Source organism: Zingiber officinale, chromosome 4A (assembly GCF_018446385.1).
Source record: "Zingiber officinale cultivar Zhangliang chromosome 4A, Zo_v1.1, whole genome shotgun sequence".
Taxonomy (NCBI): Eukaryota; Viridiplantae; Streptophyta; class Magnoliopsida; order Zingiberales; family Zingiberaceae; genus Zingiber; species Zingiber officinale.
In genome coordinates, this window is record NC_055992.1 from 80,450,511 (window position 1) to 80,469,128 (window position 18,618).

Consider the following 18,618-nt stretch of genomic DNA (forward strand, 5'->3'; position numbering starts at 1 on the left):
GCCTCGAGTATGTTACTCACTATATCTTCCACCCTAGCCTGGATTTTTACCTTCCCCAGGATTCAAACTCTAAACTACCAGATTCATAAACTCTAATACTTATCCGGAGGTTTAGTGTTAATCTGGGGGCAAAAATCCAGCTGCGGGGTGGAAGATCTAGTGAGTAATACGAGGCTCATACTCAATGGGCCGAGGTTTCGGACACCATAATCGAGCTGCCAGGTAGGAGGCTATGAGAAACCTGATAACGACTACCATGACTAAGGGGACACCCGTAAGGGATCATACTCTCAAAATGATGGCTCACTTGAACGATATACAAATCCTTGGAGTTGAAATTGATGGGGAAATCCAGGTCGATATCATTCTCCAAACGCTACCCAAGAGTTTTGAGCAGTTTCGCCTAAACTATAACATGAACAAAAGGACTTATTCATTGGCGGAACTTTTGACAGAACTCCAAGTAGCAGAAGGGCTATTTCATCAAAGTTCTCAAATTCACATTGCTGAAAACGTTTCTACTTCTAAGCCGAAAGGCAGGAAGAAGAAAAAGAAACAAGTTGGTTCAGCAAAGAAAGTGATTCAACCTCAAGGGACTGGACCGCAAGCAGATGTGAAGAAGCTGAAGGGCAAGTGCTTCACATACAAGCAGTCTGGACATTGGAAGGTGGACTGTCCTCGCAGAAAGGATAACAATAAAGGTATATCTCATTCATTAGTTATTGAAACATGTTTAGCTGTGTTATCTACCAGTACTTGGTGTGTAGATACGGGAGCCACTAATCATGTATGTAATTCATTGCAGGGGTTCCAAGAAACTCGACGACTATATGAAGGGGAGATCACCGTCTACATGGGCAATGCTATGAAAGTGATGGCTGTTGCAGTGGGAGATGTTTATTTATCTTTTGATAGGAATAAAATATTGATTTTAAGAAATTATCTTTACGTACCATGTTTTAGAAAGAACTTGATTTCAATTTCTAAATTATTTATGGATGGATATTCTGTTTCTTTTGATGACAAAGTAGTTGTCAAGAAAAATAGAGAGCTTATTTCTTCTAGTACGTTGGTTGACAATTTGTACACTCTTAATCCAATAACTCCCATGATGCAATAAATGGAATTTAATAATACATCTTCTAATTCTAATAAGAGAAAGCAGCCTTCGAAAATGAACCAAACATATCTTTGGCATCTAAGGCTAGATCATATTATCTTGAGTAGGATTCAAAGGTTAATAGTCGATGGACATTTGGGTTCATTGGTGGTGGAAAACTTTCCAACCTGTGAATCTTGCTTAGAAGGAAAAATGATGAAGAGACCTTTAAGGCACATGAGTATAGAGCCAAAGAAGTGTTGGAATTGATTCATTCTGATTTGTGTGGACCTATGACTATCCAGGTGAGAGGTGGTTTCGAATATTTTATCTCTTTTATAGATGACTATTCGAGATATGTGTACATTTACTTGATGCGCCACAAGTCCGAATGTTTTGATAAATTCAAAGAGTACAAGGCTGATGTGGAGAAATGTCATGGTAAAAGTATCAAGACACTATAGTCAGATCGTGGTGGAGAGTACCTTTTAGGAAAGTTTAGGAATTACTTGTCAGAGGCCGGGATTCAATCTGAGTTATCTGCACTGGTACACCCCAACAGAATGGTGTGACGGAATGAAGGAATAGGACTTTTATGGAAATGGTTAGATCAATGATGAGTTATTCAGAATTACCAAATTCATTTTGGAGATATGCTCTTGAAACGACGGCGTACATTCTGAACTTGCTACCTTCTAAGTTAGTACCCTCTACTCCCACAGAATTATAGAATGGGCGTAAGCCTAGCCTTAGATATATTCAGATTTGGGGTAGTCCAGCACATGTGCCGAAGGGAGATGCTGATAAGTTGGAATCACCACTACAAGAAATTTTGGATTCAACAACAATTTTTTACCGTTGTTGTAAGCCCTAAAGAACTGTTGTTAAAAGGGGTGCTCAAAGACAACGATTTTTCACCATTGTCGTTTAGCGCAATCAAGAACAGTTTAGCAACAAATTTAAACCGTTGTCTTTTATTTTGACGACAAAAAAAAAAACTATTATGCTTTCAATAGTTTGACAATAGTTTAAAAAAATCATTATCTTATATTTAAAAGATAAATTATTTAAATAATTAAAAAATATAGGGATCAATCCAATTCAATAACAACAATAACATTATAAAAATATTTCGCATTAATAAAAAGTGACAATAACATTAATTACCCATCTTAGATTACAAGATATTGTAACAAAAAACTGAGTCATATAAGGATTTAGTTACAAGTAGACTTAGCAATAGTTTCTCTAATGAAAACATAAAACATGTAGTATTTGAAACATGCTTCACCAAACCGATGTCTTTCAGGTTCATAATATGACGTGCTTTTTGAAAACAATGCAACATGCTTCGCCAAACTCTGTTATCTTGTATATAGACACCAAGACTCGACTGCAGCTTATTTGTACAATGCATCCTCCATGAAAAACTAAGGCACGTCCACTCCAGTTCGTACGGTTTCTGAGAAGACAGAAGAACATGGAAAGAGGGAGCAAGTCATTCAAATAAACAGACTTCTACCAACATAATGAATAAGACTCAGAGAACCACATTTCTACCTACTATACCAAAATGGAAATAGTCAAAAGTCATTAAAATAATCAGAAGATATTTTATAGAAAGAAACTAGCATTAAAAGTAGATTACAAAGGAGAACATGATCAACCAAATTTACGTAGCAATTGAAAAAGAAACAACTTTTATTCTCACAAAAGTAGATTACCAGGAATGGAGACCATTCTGTGCAAACCAAAATAGAAAGGAGACCATTCTATTTTCCAGCGGTGCTCAACAACACTATATATATAAATACAATAGTGCTCAACAACATATGCAATGTTCCCACTTTGTTGAACACTATGCCGAGGCCAAAGGATTAGGAAAATAACTTATTATAGCATTACTTGCAATTTCAAAATATGGACTCGAACTCGATTGTTCAGTATAATTGCATATTCTAAACCTGATACGAACAAGATACATAATTTTTGAGTATCAATATGGTGACAAGAGGAAGAAATATTCAAAGCATTATCTACATACCATTAGTTTAAACATATCCATCAAGCTTCATTTGGACCAATGAAGAGGTGCATCTAAGTATTAACTGAATGAAGTTAGCCATGTTGAGAACAATTAGCATAGTCTTAGGTAAGCTAATGTATTTGTTGGCCTAAAAGGGGAAAAATGCATGAGGGCGAATATCTAAACAAGAATAATGAACAAGCTTGGTAAACTAAGATGAATAGCTAAATCCAAGACAGTGCTATAATCAGATGCTTTCACACTTACTTGTTGTAGCATTTACGACATGTTATGAATTGTCTTCAACTTGCATGTTAAGTCTCCAATAGACAGAAAAGTCACCAAGCCATTTTCTTGATTGATCATTGAAATCGACTAAACATAATCTTTGGTTGGATCAGATCACCCTACTTAACCAGTATCTAACTGATGTACTTTATTTATTTGTCAAATTGTTAATGACCAATACACACATTAAAATATTTGATTGAAATAGAAGTGCACATATCTTGATTACTTCCCATGTGTACATACTTTCTTCCTTTTCTTCCTTTGTTCGAATTAAATAATCTTAACACCCTTTATATATACATTCACATAGTCGATATAGGAGTGTTTTATGACTAAATTAAATGCATAATAAAAAGAATATATGAACTCACATTTCCACAACATATTTCTAATCGAAGTTCTTCAGATTATTCATTCATCAAACATAAGCAATAACTTTTTTTCTCAGAAAATTTAAAATTACAAAAAAAAAGTCATATATGAACGAGGATGAGGAATTCAGTAGCAATTTTATAAAATTTCATAAACCTATTTATCATAAACTTTTTGACACCATCCACAAGTTGATAATACTTGGATAGTTTGCATACAAGTTTTAATACAGTAAAAACATGCTTTTACAAACATCAAATTTATAAAACATAAATTTAACTTGATTTACTTATTCAATACAAGTTATCCGTACCCTGGTATCTTCCTAAGGAGTTGTAGATCCTTCTACTTCTATGTATGCCTTTAAAACATATGCATAAGGGTTTTGGTATCTTAAATAATTTCTATCTCCGCACATTTATGAAATTTAGTATTTCCTGCAACGAGAGTAAACGTAATAATAACAAAAAAAAGATAAAAACATTTTTAACTCCCTTTAATTATTTACAAGTAACTAAAGCACTTGTGATTTGAGAAATCAAAGCTATTCATGAGAAATCCTTGCTCAACACTAACGAACCCTCAAATAAGCTTAACATCAAGCACCAAATTGATAAGAAAATAGAACCTTAAGAAAGACAAGATCATACCAGAGAGAAGCTGAGGTTTTTCTAGCCAGAGATGGAACGTGAATCTCACATCTTGATGTTTGAAGAACTCAAAGATCCACCTTTGAATCTGTATGAAGAAGAGATCAAAGAGGAAAGGAAGAAGATGATAGCTAGAAAAGAGAGAAGAAAGAGAATCAAATCAGTCAAATAGTGATTTTCGTTAAACAGACATCCTTTCCCCCAAAAGAAATATATTCATCTCATTAAAAGACACGCACCATATCGATTGAATGGATCCACGCTAGCACAAGAGCCACCATGCGTGACTTAGGAGACAATTATCCATGAATTCAGACCTCGGAAAGCATCCTTTAATTGCTCTCCATGGAAACAAAAAGGCAAAGTGAACAAAAAGGGAGAATCAGAGCAAGTAATGAAGATCGAGAAAGAGAAACACCTGACAACTCTTCGACCAAGAGAGCACAAGCACGAGGAAGAGGTGGAGGAGGCACGACCAACGTCGCGGAGAAGAGGCGAAAGAGGTGCGGAGGAGGGTTTTGACGGAGGAAGCGCGGAGAAGTCCGGTCGGTGCGGAGGAGGGATTTGGCGTCGTGGAGTTTGTTCGTGGAGGCTACCTAGGTTTTGTGTGCGTAAAAAAAATAATTAAAGACAAAAGTTTAGTATAACCCAAAATTATTGTTTATTATTATTATTATTATTATTATTATTTTTGGAGATTCAACAATATTCAATAGACAATAGTTTAATAAAATTATTCTCTATTACCATATAAGAAATATTAATAGACAACAGTTAATTAGAACCGTTGTCATAGGTCCAAAAAATAAGCTCAAAGACAACCGTTATAAAATACCGTTGTCTTTGACATACATAAGACAACAGTTTTAAAAAACTGTTGTCTTTTATAAAAAAATGATCAACAACAACGGTTTTCAATAAAATCATTGTTAAATGGGTGTTGTTAAATCTCAAATTTCTTATAGTATACGTACAGAAGCTCGCTTATTTGTGGGTTATCCTAAAGGAACGAAAGGTGGTTTATTTTATAGTCCCAAATATCAGAAGGTCATTGTTAGCACCAATGCCCGATTTTTAGAAGAGGATTATGTAATGAACCACAATTGTTCTTGAGGAAATAAGAGAGGACACGTCTAATTTAGTACCAACAGTACAAGATGAGATACTACAAGAAACTGCAACACGTGTCACAAATGATGCACAATTACAGGTAGTGTCTCGTCGTAGTGGGAGGGTTGTTCGGCAACCTGATAGATTTATATTTTTGGGAGAGTCTTCAGACTTGATCCCTGGTGAATATGAACCTGATCTCTGGACATATGATGAAGTACTCCAAGATAAAGATACAACATCTTGGCAAAGTGCAATGAACTCTGAAATAGAATCTATGTATTCTAATCAAGTTTGGGAGCTTGTAGAACCACCAAATGGTGTAAAAGTCATTGGATGTAAATGTGTCTACAAAAGGAAAAGAGGGACAAACGGGAAGGTGGAAACCTTTAAAGCAAGGTTTGCTGTTAAGGGGTATACTCAAAAAGAGGGAATTGATTATGAGGAAACCTTTTCGCCAGTAGCCATGCTCAAGTCTATCCGGATTCTTTTATCTATTATTGCTCATATGGATTATGAGGTTTGACAAATGGATGTCAAGACAACTTTTCTTAACGGAAGTCTTGAAGAAAATATCTATATGAAGCAACTAGAGGGATCCATTGCGAAGGGCAAAGAGCATCTTGTATGCAAGCTCAATCAGTCCATTTATGGACTGAAGCAAGCTTCGAGATCTTGGAACATCCGGTTTGATGAAGTGATCAAGTCTTATGGATTCATTCAATGTCCGAATGAGTCTTGTGTATACAAAAAAGTGACGAAAACGTGGTGGTATTTCTTGTACTATACGTAGATGACATTTTACTCATTGGTAACAATGTCAAAGTGTTGTCAGATGTAAGGATATGGTTGTCTAAGCAGTTTGATATGAAGGACTTGGGAGAATATGGACATATTCTTGGGATCAAAGTAATAAGGGATCGCAAGAAAAGGATGCTATGCTTATCCCAAGCTTCATACATCGATAGTATCGTAACTCATTTTAGCATGCAAAACTCCAAGAAAGGTTTTCTACCTTTTCGGTATGGAGTACCTTTATCTAAAGAGATGTGTCCTAAAACATCAAAGGAGATAGAGGAGATGAAGGCAGTTCCTTATGTTTCGGTTGTAGGAAGCCTAATATATGCGATGCTATGTACGAGACCAGATATCTGTTTTTCCGTGGGCATGGTTAGCAAATATCAAAGTAACCCAGGATAGGGGCATTTGACTGCCATAAAACATATATTAAAGTACCTGAAAAGGACTAGAAATTATATACTAGTTTACCAGACAGATGATTTACTCCCTATGGGTTACACAGATTCTGACTTCCAATCATATAGGGATAACAGTAAGTCAACCTCAGGATATGTGCTTACTTTGGGAGGTGGAGCCATAACATGGAGGAGTGTTAAGCAGAAATGTGTTTCGAACTGCACCATGGAAGCTGAGTATGTGGCAGCCTCTGAGGCAGCCAAAGAAGCTGTATGGCTAAGAAACTTCTTGATGGACTTAGATGTGATTCTTGGTTTGCCCAAAATTATCACAATTTATTGTGATAATAGTGGTGCAGTAGTAAACTCGAAGGAACCATGAGCCCATAAGGCAAGTAAACACATTGAGCGCGAGTACCACCTGATACGAGACATCGTAAAGCGAGGAGAAGTTGTTATCGCCAAGATTGTATTAGCAGATAACTTGGCAGATCCTTTCACTAAGGCACTTCCAGCGAGAGCTTTTGATGGCCATGTTGAGGGGATGAGAATCAGATGTATGACAGCATATATGGAAGCATAGTCTTTTAGTATAAGTGGGAGATTGTTGGGATGTATACTATAAGCCTAGCTTTTGTATGAACAACTGTTTTTGAGATATTTTGAAATGAGAATCACTTTGGTCAAATGTCTGCATTTTATATTTATATATATGTCGATGTAATTGTCCATTTAATTTATATTGTAGATAACATGGTGTGTGGTGCCACATAGAAGATCATGTTATTGGTTCCTTATAAATTATAAATAGTAGCTCACAACCAAGATGGATAGGGACAAACCATTAGAACGATTGTAGTGTAATTTGGTATTAGTTTATCTTGACTATATAATTACACTAGTACACTATGTGTGCATTGAGCAGGATCATTTGAAGTTGTTCGATTTATACTGACTATATAAAAGAACAGAACCTCTATTATTATGGATGTGCGTACTCTTAATCTCGATATAATAACAAACACATATACTTAGTATTTATTTCTTTAACTTATCAATGGGTGAGATTTATTCGTTAAATCAATAGACCCGATAAGTTGAGAGATAGTACCATTTATATAGTGTATTGTTGATTATAAAGGGAAACTGTGTCCTATTTATTTAGGTTGATGATGTCCCCTTGAGGAGCTCATAAGGATTATTATGTAAACTCTGTAGGTGGACTTAATCCGACATGATAATAAAGTTGAGTGGTACTACTCTTGGAGTCAAATGTTAATTAAATGAGTTGTCAATAACTTATTTAATTAACGGACATACGATATCTTAAACACAGGGAAATTAACGTACTTATGATAAGTAGGAGCTCATATTGTAATATAGGATTGGTGCGGTAGTTCAATAATGACCCTTTAGTGGTATGAGTTATTATTGATGAACTTGAGTTTAGTGTTTGGGTCGAACACAAAAAGCTCAAGTCCATCAGGAGGCCAAGACTAATTGCTCCTCTTGGTCCCTGTTGTAGCCTCTATATATATAAAGCCTCACATCTACCCAAGCCTTACTTGTTGCCTAAGTATAGGGTCGACCAAGCCTTGCTTGGTGCCCAAGATAAGGGCTGACCAAGTCTTGCTTAGTGCCCAAGCAAGGGGCCGACCACAATAGGAATAAAAGGGAGATTTTATTTAAAATAGAATTTTGTTAAAATTTTTCCTTTTATAGCTATTTACAATGGTTTAAAAGAGATATTTTAATTTTGTTAAATTTTTTCCTTTTTTGTAACAATCCACAATAGGAATAAAAGAGAAATTTTATTTAAAATAAAATTTTGTTAAAATCTTTCCTTTTTTAGTCGCCAGCAAAGATTATAAAAAAAGAGAGGGTGGTACCCAAAAACTAACCTAAGAATCCTCTTCTATTCTCTTGTGGCCGACACCCCTCCTCTCTTAGTTTCCCCTTACTTCTTTCCCTAGGGCCGACGACATCTTTCCCTTCCTCTTCATTAGGGTCGGTGCCCCATTGGAGAAGAGTTTACTTTGTGGCTGGTTGCTTGGAGGAGAAGAAGAAGAGAAGGAGACATTCTATTCTAACATCTCTTGGTGGCCGAAAGATTGGAAACAAGAAGAAGGAGTCAGGTGGTTTTGTCTTGGTAGATCGTCGTCTACACGACGTCCAAGAGGAGGAGAGGAATACAGCAGAAAATCAAGAGGTCTTATCATACGAGGAAAGGTACAACTAATTCTTATTCCGCAGCGCAATTAGTTTATTTTTTTCGTATGGATCCTGAACACCAACACAAGAGGCCAGCGATCTTGTGCTTCGATCAAGGTGCGCTTTGATCAATCAAGAACTTGCTTGATTGATCAAACACATGTCTGAAGAGCATATGGGTTGCTAGGAAATGTTTTGTGCTCCTACAAATTTTTGTACAGGGGATTTACACAGAACAGAACTCCCAACGTCAACACAAATTAATATCAATTTCTGATCAAAATAAAACACAACCACAGGGTATGTTTTCTGAACTCCCAATTGCAAAGAAAACCTTTAGAAATCCACCAAATAAAATTTTGCTCACTGAATCAGTCACATATACAACCCTTCAAAAAATATGCATTGCTCCACCTTCTTTAGAAACCATAACATCAGACTCCAATAGCAATAGTATCTCATAATCAAAACATATCAAATACTAACCTATATCAGAACAAAACCAACCAAATACATAAACCCCTACACGATCAGAACATCACATTTTCTGATAAGAGGGAAGTGCTAGACATGAAAAACCAACCTTTACAAATTTCCAACAACCAATACAAAAAACCAGTATAAAGACAACACATCATACAACATTCTTGCACAACCGATCATAAACGATCAACATCACAGCTTCAATCTAGCCCCTTCTAGGCACATTCTATAAATAAGCTTCTCCTCCTTGCAAGATACCCACTGCAACATCCATACTCCAGCCAACCAACCACCAAAAGAAGAGCTACCCAATCTGACATGAATAAGACCTCTTTGTATCAAAGCATATCAAGAATACTCTAATAAAAAAGGATGCTCCTTGAAACAAAATTTTCACCACAGAAAATGGTCCACCATTTCCCTCTGAAAGCCACAATAAACAAAAAAGTATCAATTTATCAAACTATCAATTGATCTAATCACCAAAAGAAAAAGAGTATGAGTAGCACCAATTAGCATAAGTATTGGAGTTGTTATGACTTATGAACACTTTAAGAGAATAAATACAATGTCACATGTACTCATAAGTAACAAAATATTTACCTACAAGTGCGAATGAGAGTGAAAATAGAGGATATAATTAAATTATCGGTTGTAATACACCTGCAAAAAAACACAAAAGTAACTCATTTAAAGTGTATTCGTGATGCACTTTTAAAGGCAAAATCATCAATAATAATATCATATTCAATGTTTTCCAAAATATTCTTTTCAATGCATAAAATTGCTAATGCATTTAGTCCATCTTGAGTCATTGTGGTTTGTAAATAAGATTTTACTAATTTTAATTTTGAAAAACTTCTTTCGGTAGATGCCACTATCACAGGTATTATCAATAATATCCTATAAGCAATCATCACATTTGGAAACATATCCATTGTTTTTAAAAATCTAATATTTGAATGGAAGACCATTTTTTATTTGTTTCATAAGATTCACTTGGTAACACTACTTACAAAACTTGTAGTTCTGAAAGCATATATTTTGCATCAATATCAGAAGTGTCACCATTTCTTAAAGTATTTTCAAGATTAACACAAGAACTCATCAATTCATCATCATCTAATGAAACTAATTTTGCAACATCATACAAGAACCCAAATATAGATTCAAAATATTGTAATTGTTCAAATCTACTCTTCAATTGCCCAAGAGCAATATTGACCACTAAGATAAAATAATCTATACGAAAAGATTCTTCTGGTGATTGATTTTCTCTTTTAGTGTTAGCAATTTCATTAAAATGTCTCTTTCTACAAATTTTACATTTTATAGAAAATACAGGCTCAATTTCCATATCAGATGCTATTTTTTTGCATCAACCATAGTAGAAGCAAAACCATTTTCTCTATATTTTTCAAAATAGGAAACAAGACCAAACAATTGTTTTATAGCAACATCAAGACGCATATCCTCTGACTGTAATTTTTTGCTAACTAAGTTAATTTTATACAAAATATCATGCTAAATAAAAAGGCTTAATATAAATTCAAAATTTGAAAGTTCACCAGATGCTAAAGTTTCAGCATCTCTACTTACTTTACCATCTTCACTCATTTCTGCTAATTTGAACAAAGCTTTTCTGATTTGGGAAGCTTGAGATAATATTGCTTTGACTATTTCAATATGACTTTCCCATCTTGTAGTTGACAATGATTTTAAAGTTAATCCATCAATATATTCAAGCAAAATATTTCATCTTTTTGTTGAATTAGAGAACACGGTGTACATACATTGACATGCTCCAAAAAAATGATTTTGCTTTAGCACAAGAATTTGTCATGTCACAAACAACTAAGTTAAGAGAATGAAAACCACATGGCATGTAAAATGCTCTAGGATTAAGTCAAACAATCTTCTTTGCACACCTTGATTTTTGCCTTTCATATTAGATCCAAAATCATAACCTTACCTTCTCACATTATCAATATCAAGTTCTAAAGATTGTAAAACAACTTGCAATTCATTGAAAAGACCTAAACCAATTGTATATTCTACATTTATAAATTCTAAAAAGTACTCTTCTATTTTAATTGGAGTCTCTGAAACATTTACACATTTTAATATGAGAGTCATTTGTTCGTTGTGACTTGCATCCGGTGTACAATCAAGAATTACTAAAAAATATTTTGTCTCTTTTACTTTTTTAATTATTGCATTCTTGACTTTAGAAGCTAGAAGAGATATTAACTCGTTTTGAATTTTATGACTAAGAAAATGATAATGAATCTTTTTATCTTGAATGAGTCAAAAATGCTCTTGCATTATTGGATCAAAATTTGTAATCATTTCAAGTAGACATAAAAAATTACCATTACCATCTTCATAAATTTTGTCACGTGTACCACGAAATGCCAAATTATGTATAGCAAGACCTTTGACAACAACAACTATTCTTAGCATAACATGTTTCCAATGTTTTGTGTCCTTTTTAATTTGTTCTTGTATTTCCTTATCAATTGTCAATGTTTTCTTTAATCTTATTTGTAGTTCAATAAAGGCTCTCAGATTAGTGAAGTGTTCAACACTATTTTCATGTTGTTTAAGTTTGTCACATAAATGTTTCTAGTCACTAACTCCTTCTTTTGCTAAATAACTTTTGGTGTGTATTACTTTAAACAACTTACAACAAATACAAAATACTTTGTCCAACTCCTTCGAATATACTAACCATTTTTTATCATGATTCTCACCATTTGGTAACATTTGAACATAGTAAGTATGAGAAAAGTATCAAGATTCTTTATCTAAAGGAAACTTAAGAATATCTTTTCTTTTAGGACCTTTTTCCACAAGTAAATCTCTCATTTTTGTATCAAGGATATCCCAGACTCTTGGATTAAATATGTTTATATCATATCTAGGTGTCGAACATTGATATTCATTTGTACGCTCATCATCACAACAATTATCAATATCTTTAGTTTTGCCAATTTCAATTTCATTCAAATCATTAAGATCTGTATTCTCTTCATTCTCATTTTCTACAAATTTCTCATTTTCGTTTCTCATAAATTCTTCATATTCATTATTATTATTTTCAACAAAATCTTCATTTACATTTGATTCATTACTTAAAATCTGAGCTAAACTTTCTGTTGTGTTATGTGATTCTTTACTAAAATATTTATTCAATGAACCTCTTAAGCTTTGGGCTATCTCCTCCTCTTTTTTTTTTATTTGTCTTTTTTGATATCCAGAGAGTTGTTTCATGATGATAGATAATTATGAACAATAAGCAATAAACAAAGAACAATAAAATCTTATATGGAGAATTTTTCTTTGATTTGAAATCCACTTATATAAGACCTAACATAGATATCCTGCAAGTTTATAAAAAACAACACAACAATTTAATTGTTTAGAAGTTGGGACCTTATTCATGCAATTAAAGACACAAGTACATTAATCTAACTAGCTAAATGACATGAAAACTTAGTTAATTTACTTATCATTTACTAGCTAAAAGAATCCATCTGAAGAGAATAAACAACTAGAAGGCAAGGCTTTTTAGAGCAAACCAATAAGAAAGTTCTTGTATCTCATACACAAAAAACAATCCATTTGTTGATATCTACTTGCTTTTCTTAATCAGGAGCCTACTAAGTGTGACCAACTATAATATTTTAATTTGTAACAAGGAATAAGAAGAAAAAGTCATCTTCTTGTGATAATAAGAACATTTCTATTCAACTTGAAAAAAGTAAAAAAAATTGGGAAAATTATAAGTGCCAGAGGAGAAGAAGAAGAAGAAGTAGAAATCATCTGCATAATGAGAACAATTTTGATGCAAATTGAAAAGCAAAAGTTGAAATTTTGGTAAAATCCAGGTATACAAACCCTAATCGATTGCCTAATCAAACAACAAAACCCTAATTAACTAGGCAAAGAATTGAGATCTGGTCACGGACCGCGGTTGCCCAAATCGATAAAAATGATTACTGACTGGAGGACTAGAGGAGCAGCCATTGAGGTTACCGACGCTGGCGATATCCTCTCGATGGTAAGGTTAAAGGCACTAGAGACGCCGGGGTTGGTGAGGATGGCAGCCGAGGAGAATCGCCGCGAAGGTGAGAGTTGAGAGAGCTAGGGCTTCATCGCTTCGGAGATGGCTTCGGCGACGGGCGACGAGAATCACGAGGGTGAGAAGAATAAAAATTTTATTAAAAAATATATATATTTTTTGGACCCTTAGTATTTTTGGGCCCTAGTAGCCCTAGCCCAGGGTCGGCTCTGCCTTTGGACGTACTCGATTGTTAACATATTGTTTGTAGATACCCATAGATCGTTCCATGGAATACATCCATCTAAAGAAGCCAAGGAGGCGGCAACAAGTCACTGTAATTTGGTTGCATGCTGCCAAAGAGGCCACAGGTCGCTCACTGCTAAAGAGGCCAATGGTCACGTGCATCTACGATCAAGGAGGCGGCAGCAGGTCGTTGCAATTTGGTCATGTGCCACTAAAAAGGGCACTGGTTGCGCATGTCTGCGACCGATGATAAGGGCATGCAACAATATAGTATAAGGATAAACCAAGAATTACCTATTGAGAGAGAGCAGGATATCCTTGGGGAGCAAGATGCACAGGAGAGAAGAAATCGGTAATGGCGAGAATGCACGAAGAAGAAATCGGCAACGACAAGAATGCACGAACGAAGAAATGCACAAACGAACAAGAGAATAGGGGTTAAATGTATTAAAATAAAATAAAGTAAAAATTATTTAATATATTTCTTTTTGATTTGTTTTAAATGATGTTTATTTTGATTTATAATTTTGTTAAAAGGGAATACGAATGGTTAATTTATTAAAATAAATTAAAATATTAATTATTTAATAAATTCCTTTTAAATTTATTTTCAAATGATATTTATTTTAATTTATAATTTTTAAAAAAGAGAATCTGTTTCATATAGAGAATAGAGTTTAATTTATTAAAATAAAATAAAATAAGAATTATTTAATAAATTTCTTTATAATTTTAATTTCATTTAAGATTTGTTCACATATTGGAAAAATTTTTAATTTTGGATTTTATTTTAGTGACGCTTAATATCTCTACGTTGCTAAATGACCATAATTTGAGGTGGAAAAAATTTCCATTACTATTAGTGATGTGGAGTGCAGAATGCATCGCCAAAGTGTCACATTTGTTGACATGTTTTCTGTGTTGTGTTCCCAAATGATCCAGGGAAAATTTATGATATCTTTAGCGACGTGGAGTGATGTGCGTGTCGCCGAAGGCCTTCATTTGACGATGCATATTGTTTAATGTGTCGCTAAATGATGCAAAATAAATGTGAAAAAATTCCTTCCTAATGTTCTATCTTTTAGTGACGCGAAACACTCCAAGCATAGCCAAAATGTCACATTTTGCGACGTTGACCGTGCTATGCGTCGCTAAAAATCAGAATTCTTGTAGTGTATATTCTAATTGGAAGAGTTTAGACTCTGAAAAGGACAATGGTGATATGATATGCACTCAACACTTGTAAGAAAGGAAGGTTGATATCGTAGCCTAGATCTCAACCCCGACTATGTCCAAGTGGGAGGAGTTTGGGCCTTGAAAAAGATAATGATGATACGATATATGCTCGACTCTTGTATGAAGGAGAGGTTGATATCGCAGCCTATATCTTGACCCCGACTACGTTTGAGATGGGGGAGTTTGGGCCCTAAAAAGGATAATGACGATATGATATATACTCTACCCTTGTAAGAAGGGGAGGTTGATATCGTATCTTGGATCTCGATTTAGAGTATGTCCTAGTCAAGGGAGTATGAGCCATGAAAAGGATAATGACAATACTATACAAAGAGAAAGTTGATATTGCATCTTGGATCTCGACCCTGACTATATTTGAATCGGGAGAATTTGAACATTAAAAAGGACAATAGTGATACCATATGAACTCTACCCTTCTATAAAGGAGAGGTTGATATCGCAACCTGGATCTTGACATCGACTATGTCCTAGTCAGGGGAGTTTGGTCCTTGAAAAGGATAATGATGATATGATATGCGCTAGACCCTTGTATGAAGGGAAGGTTAATTAATATCACAACTTGGATCTTGACCCTGACTATATCTGAGTTGGGGGAGTTTGGACCATAAAAAGTGTTGGTGCAGAGAGAACCAGATGATCAAACCTGTGTTTTGATAATGAAAAAGGGTTCAAAATTAAGGTTACTTATTGTCTAATAAGTATGAATGAGCTTGTAGGAAAGTCCTAAGTGTTTTTAGGCGAAAGTCCTAGTGAATTCTAGGCAGGTGAAAAACCCTAGGGGGATGTAACTCTAGATTATGGAAAGTCCTAGCTGCGATTAGGCAACAAAGTCCTAGTCCGGGAGACTAGTCGAAGTCTTGGCGGGTTGAGGACTTTGGGCGAAATCCTAGAGTCGAGGAATCTAGGTGAAAATCCTTGGGGCCGCTGACCAGGTGAAAATCTGGACGGGTCATGGAGCGGACATTCAGCATGAATTCCTGAAGTCTCGGACGCTGAGCAAAAGTTCAGACGGTCTGGAGGACCGGTCTAGCAAAAAGTATTTTCTCCTAAAAGGAGTAAGTGAGGACGCATTCCCCAAAGAGGGAACAGTAGGTGTCGGTTCGACCTAGGATTTTTGTAAAATCTGAAAGTTAGAATCGGACAGTGTAGAGACTGTCAAAGTTTTATTTTACACTATTTGCCTATTTCTCTAACTCTATTTTGCATGAAACTAATATTTCACAGGTTGAAGTTTGCAGCCTTGATCGGTCGATCGAACGGTTGGATCGGTTGACCGAACCCCGGAGATCAGATCAGCTTGCGGCTAAGGTTCAACTAAGGGATCAATCGACCGAACCTGGGGTTCAGTCGACCGAATGGTGGATAGACACTAAGTCAATCGGACCAGGTTCATTGGACTAGATAAGCCAGCGAGGAAAGTGGGATTGATCAACCCAACGGTGGGATTGATCGACCGAACGAAGACTCATCCAAAGTGGTAGCATCTGGACAGAAAGCCGGGTGGGTTCAGTAGGTTTGGTCGACCGAATAGCTGGGTCGATCGACCGATCAACATCGAGTCAAACCTGATCCCGAGATCAGTGGATCTAAATCAAGTCTAGCTTGGTTATAAAAGGAGATTTCGACCCAGCACTTAGACACAATTCCTTTCAGAACAAAGTGAGCTCTTACGCCAACTCTGGAAATGTCAAAACACTACTTCGACGACAATCAAGCTAGAAGATCAATTTCTCCAAGTTGTTAGTAACTAGTTTTCATTTTGTGCATTACTTGTAAGCTTCATCTTTGTAATCAATACTTGTAAAGATTTTTCGATGCTATAGTTGTTGTCTAACGAAAGCGATCAATGATCATGGGCATTAGAGTAGGAGTCAACACAGACTCCTAACCAAGTAAAAATCTTGGTGTCCTTGTTCTGTGTTCTATACTTTTTTCTGCGTCTTACTCTGTAATTTGTGAAAAATGAATGTGAAAGCAATGGGTGCTATTCACCCCTCCACCCAGCACGTCTCGATCCAACAAAAAGGATAATGACAATATGATATGCGCCCAACCATTATGCAAAAGAAAAGTTGATATCATAGCCTAATCTTTACCCTCATTATGTCCAAATCAGGCGAGGCGAAGCACCTTCAAATAAAGTTATGAAGATGAGCTACAATTCATATTTGAAAGATGAAGTACATGCAGTCGAACCTAATATGTAGTTTTGAAGTGACTCTGTCACTATCTAGAAGATAATAGCTCGATCCCTCGATTTCTAAATACTAGTGGAGTCAGGGGAATATAATGATAAGTTTGTTCCCAAGATTCCTTAATGTCTATGGAGTCGGTGCTAGAATAACTCGATCTATGATTATGTCTAAATTGGAAGAGTAATTAACTACAAAATCAAACCCATAATGTAGAGGGAAAAAGTGTATGATTCTAAGATCACCTCAAATCCTAATCTAGAAAGACGCGGATGCAGAGTGATTTGGCTCGGGTTTTCATCTCTCTAACCTGTTTGCGTTTTTCTCTTCCTCGTGTTTCCTTCCCCGCAGCCCCCAAATTTCCTGCTTCCCGATCTTCTCCAGCTCGGCGACGGCAGCAACTCTGGTGGCTAGTGTGCGCGGCGAGGACCTCAGCAAAGGGTTCTCTGACGGTGTAGTGTTCTCCGACGGTGAGTTCCCTTATCTCTCGACTTCCTGACGGCGGTTGCAATCTAGGGCTTCCTCTGCTGAGTGGGTATTTCCGGCAAGGTGTTTCCTCTCCGGTTCTACTGCAGATGATCCCCTCGTGGTAGTGGTTTGTAGAAGCAGGGAGTTTCGAGCGGTGAGAAAGCTGGCTGTGTCCTTCTTCTCCGGCTGGTAGCCACCGTTTCATCTTCTTCTCCGGCGAGTTCTCCTTCTTCCATCTCCGAGCAGTGTTGTGGACTTCCCATGGACAGCGTCGTGAAGGTGGACATAATTCCAGCAACCTCAGTGGGTGTATCCATCTTCGGCATAAGCAAGCTCCATCTCAGTGTGTCCAAATATGGCAGCTAGCTTCATTTCATCTCTCTGCTATTCAACTTTGCGTGGTTCACCTATTGCTTTTCACTGAAGTGTTCGGCTCCAGGAAGAACCAGCCATTATGTATCGTTGTTCGGGATTAGTTTATTCATCTGTATTTCTGTCCACTGGTTTTGGCATTCCAAATCCGGACATTTCGTTGGCCAATAAGGCGATAACGCTCGCCCCCAGCGCCTCCGCTGTACCTTGCTCAAGACATCACAAGGGATTTACACCCTGACTATCCCACGATTCGAACCCACGATCTCATTGGGTAATCTTTTACGCACTAACCACTCCGGATAACCTGGGCCTTTCGTGTGAATGCAAAGGGTAGTCGACTTGAGTTGATAGTGGAAAAGGAAATTTGATTAATTTAGCTTTAATTTTGCATTTCTTGTTAATTTCTGAACAGATGTTATATTTGAGTAGTTTGATTTTTGATCTTAGTTGTTAAAAAATGATAATCCCAGTTAGTTTCATTGACTATTTCGGGGGTGATTGGTCCAGCTCCACAGAATTTTTTAACCAATTATTAGTGTAAATCGGAAAGCGCACGCGACGACTAGTTCAGAAATCTAG

At 36.0% G+C, this 18,618-nt stretch overlaps 1 protein-coding gene across 4 annotated transcripts; it reads right to left on the reverse strand.

The window, feature by feature from the left end:
* Positions 1 to 9,322: 9,322 nt before the first annotated feature.
* On the reverse strand, positions 9,323 to 18,259 carry LOC121970023. Of its 4 annotated transcripts, none has more exons than XR_006108816.1 (3): positions 17,507 to 18,259; positions 10,042 to 10,101; positions 9,323 to 9,861 (listed from the first exon to the last, which is right to left on the reverse strand). XR_006108816.1 is itself a non-coding variant. In XM_042520411.1 (2 exons), the coding sequence occupies exons 1-2, from the start codon at positions 17,867 to 17,869 to the stop codon at positions 9,743 to 9,745; spliced, it is 372 nt and encodes a 123-aa protein (XP_042376345.1). In that variant the 5' UTR covers positions 17,870 to 18,259; the 3' UTR covers positions 9,323 to 9,742. The 4 variants fall into 4 exon arrangements, 2 of the variants coding, with proteins under 2 accessions (XP_042376345.1, XP_042376344.1); XR_006108815.1 differs by having other exon boundaries at positions 17,442 to 18,259; XM_042520411.1 differs by lacking the exon at positions 10,042 to 10,101 and having other exon boundaries at positions 9,323 to 9,751.
* Between the last annotated feature and the right edge of the window lie 359 nt (positions 18,260 to 18,618).

Bases quoted from the DNA above. Each gene is read 5' to 3' on its own strand.
- LOC121970023 (XM_042520410.1), bottom strand. From the start codon at position 17,869: ATGAAACGGTGGCTACCAGCCGGAGAAGAAGGACACAGCCAGCTTTCT. The intron at 9,862-17,506 runs GTTAGAGAGATG...TGTGGCTTTCAG, and splicing joins GAAGAGAAAAACGCAAACAG to AGGGAAATGGTGGACCATTT.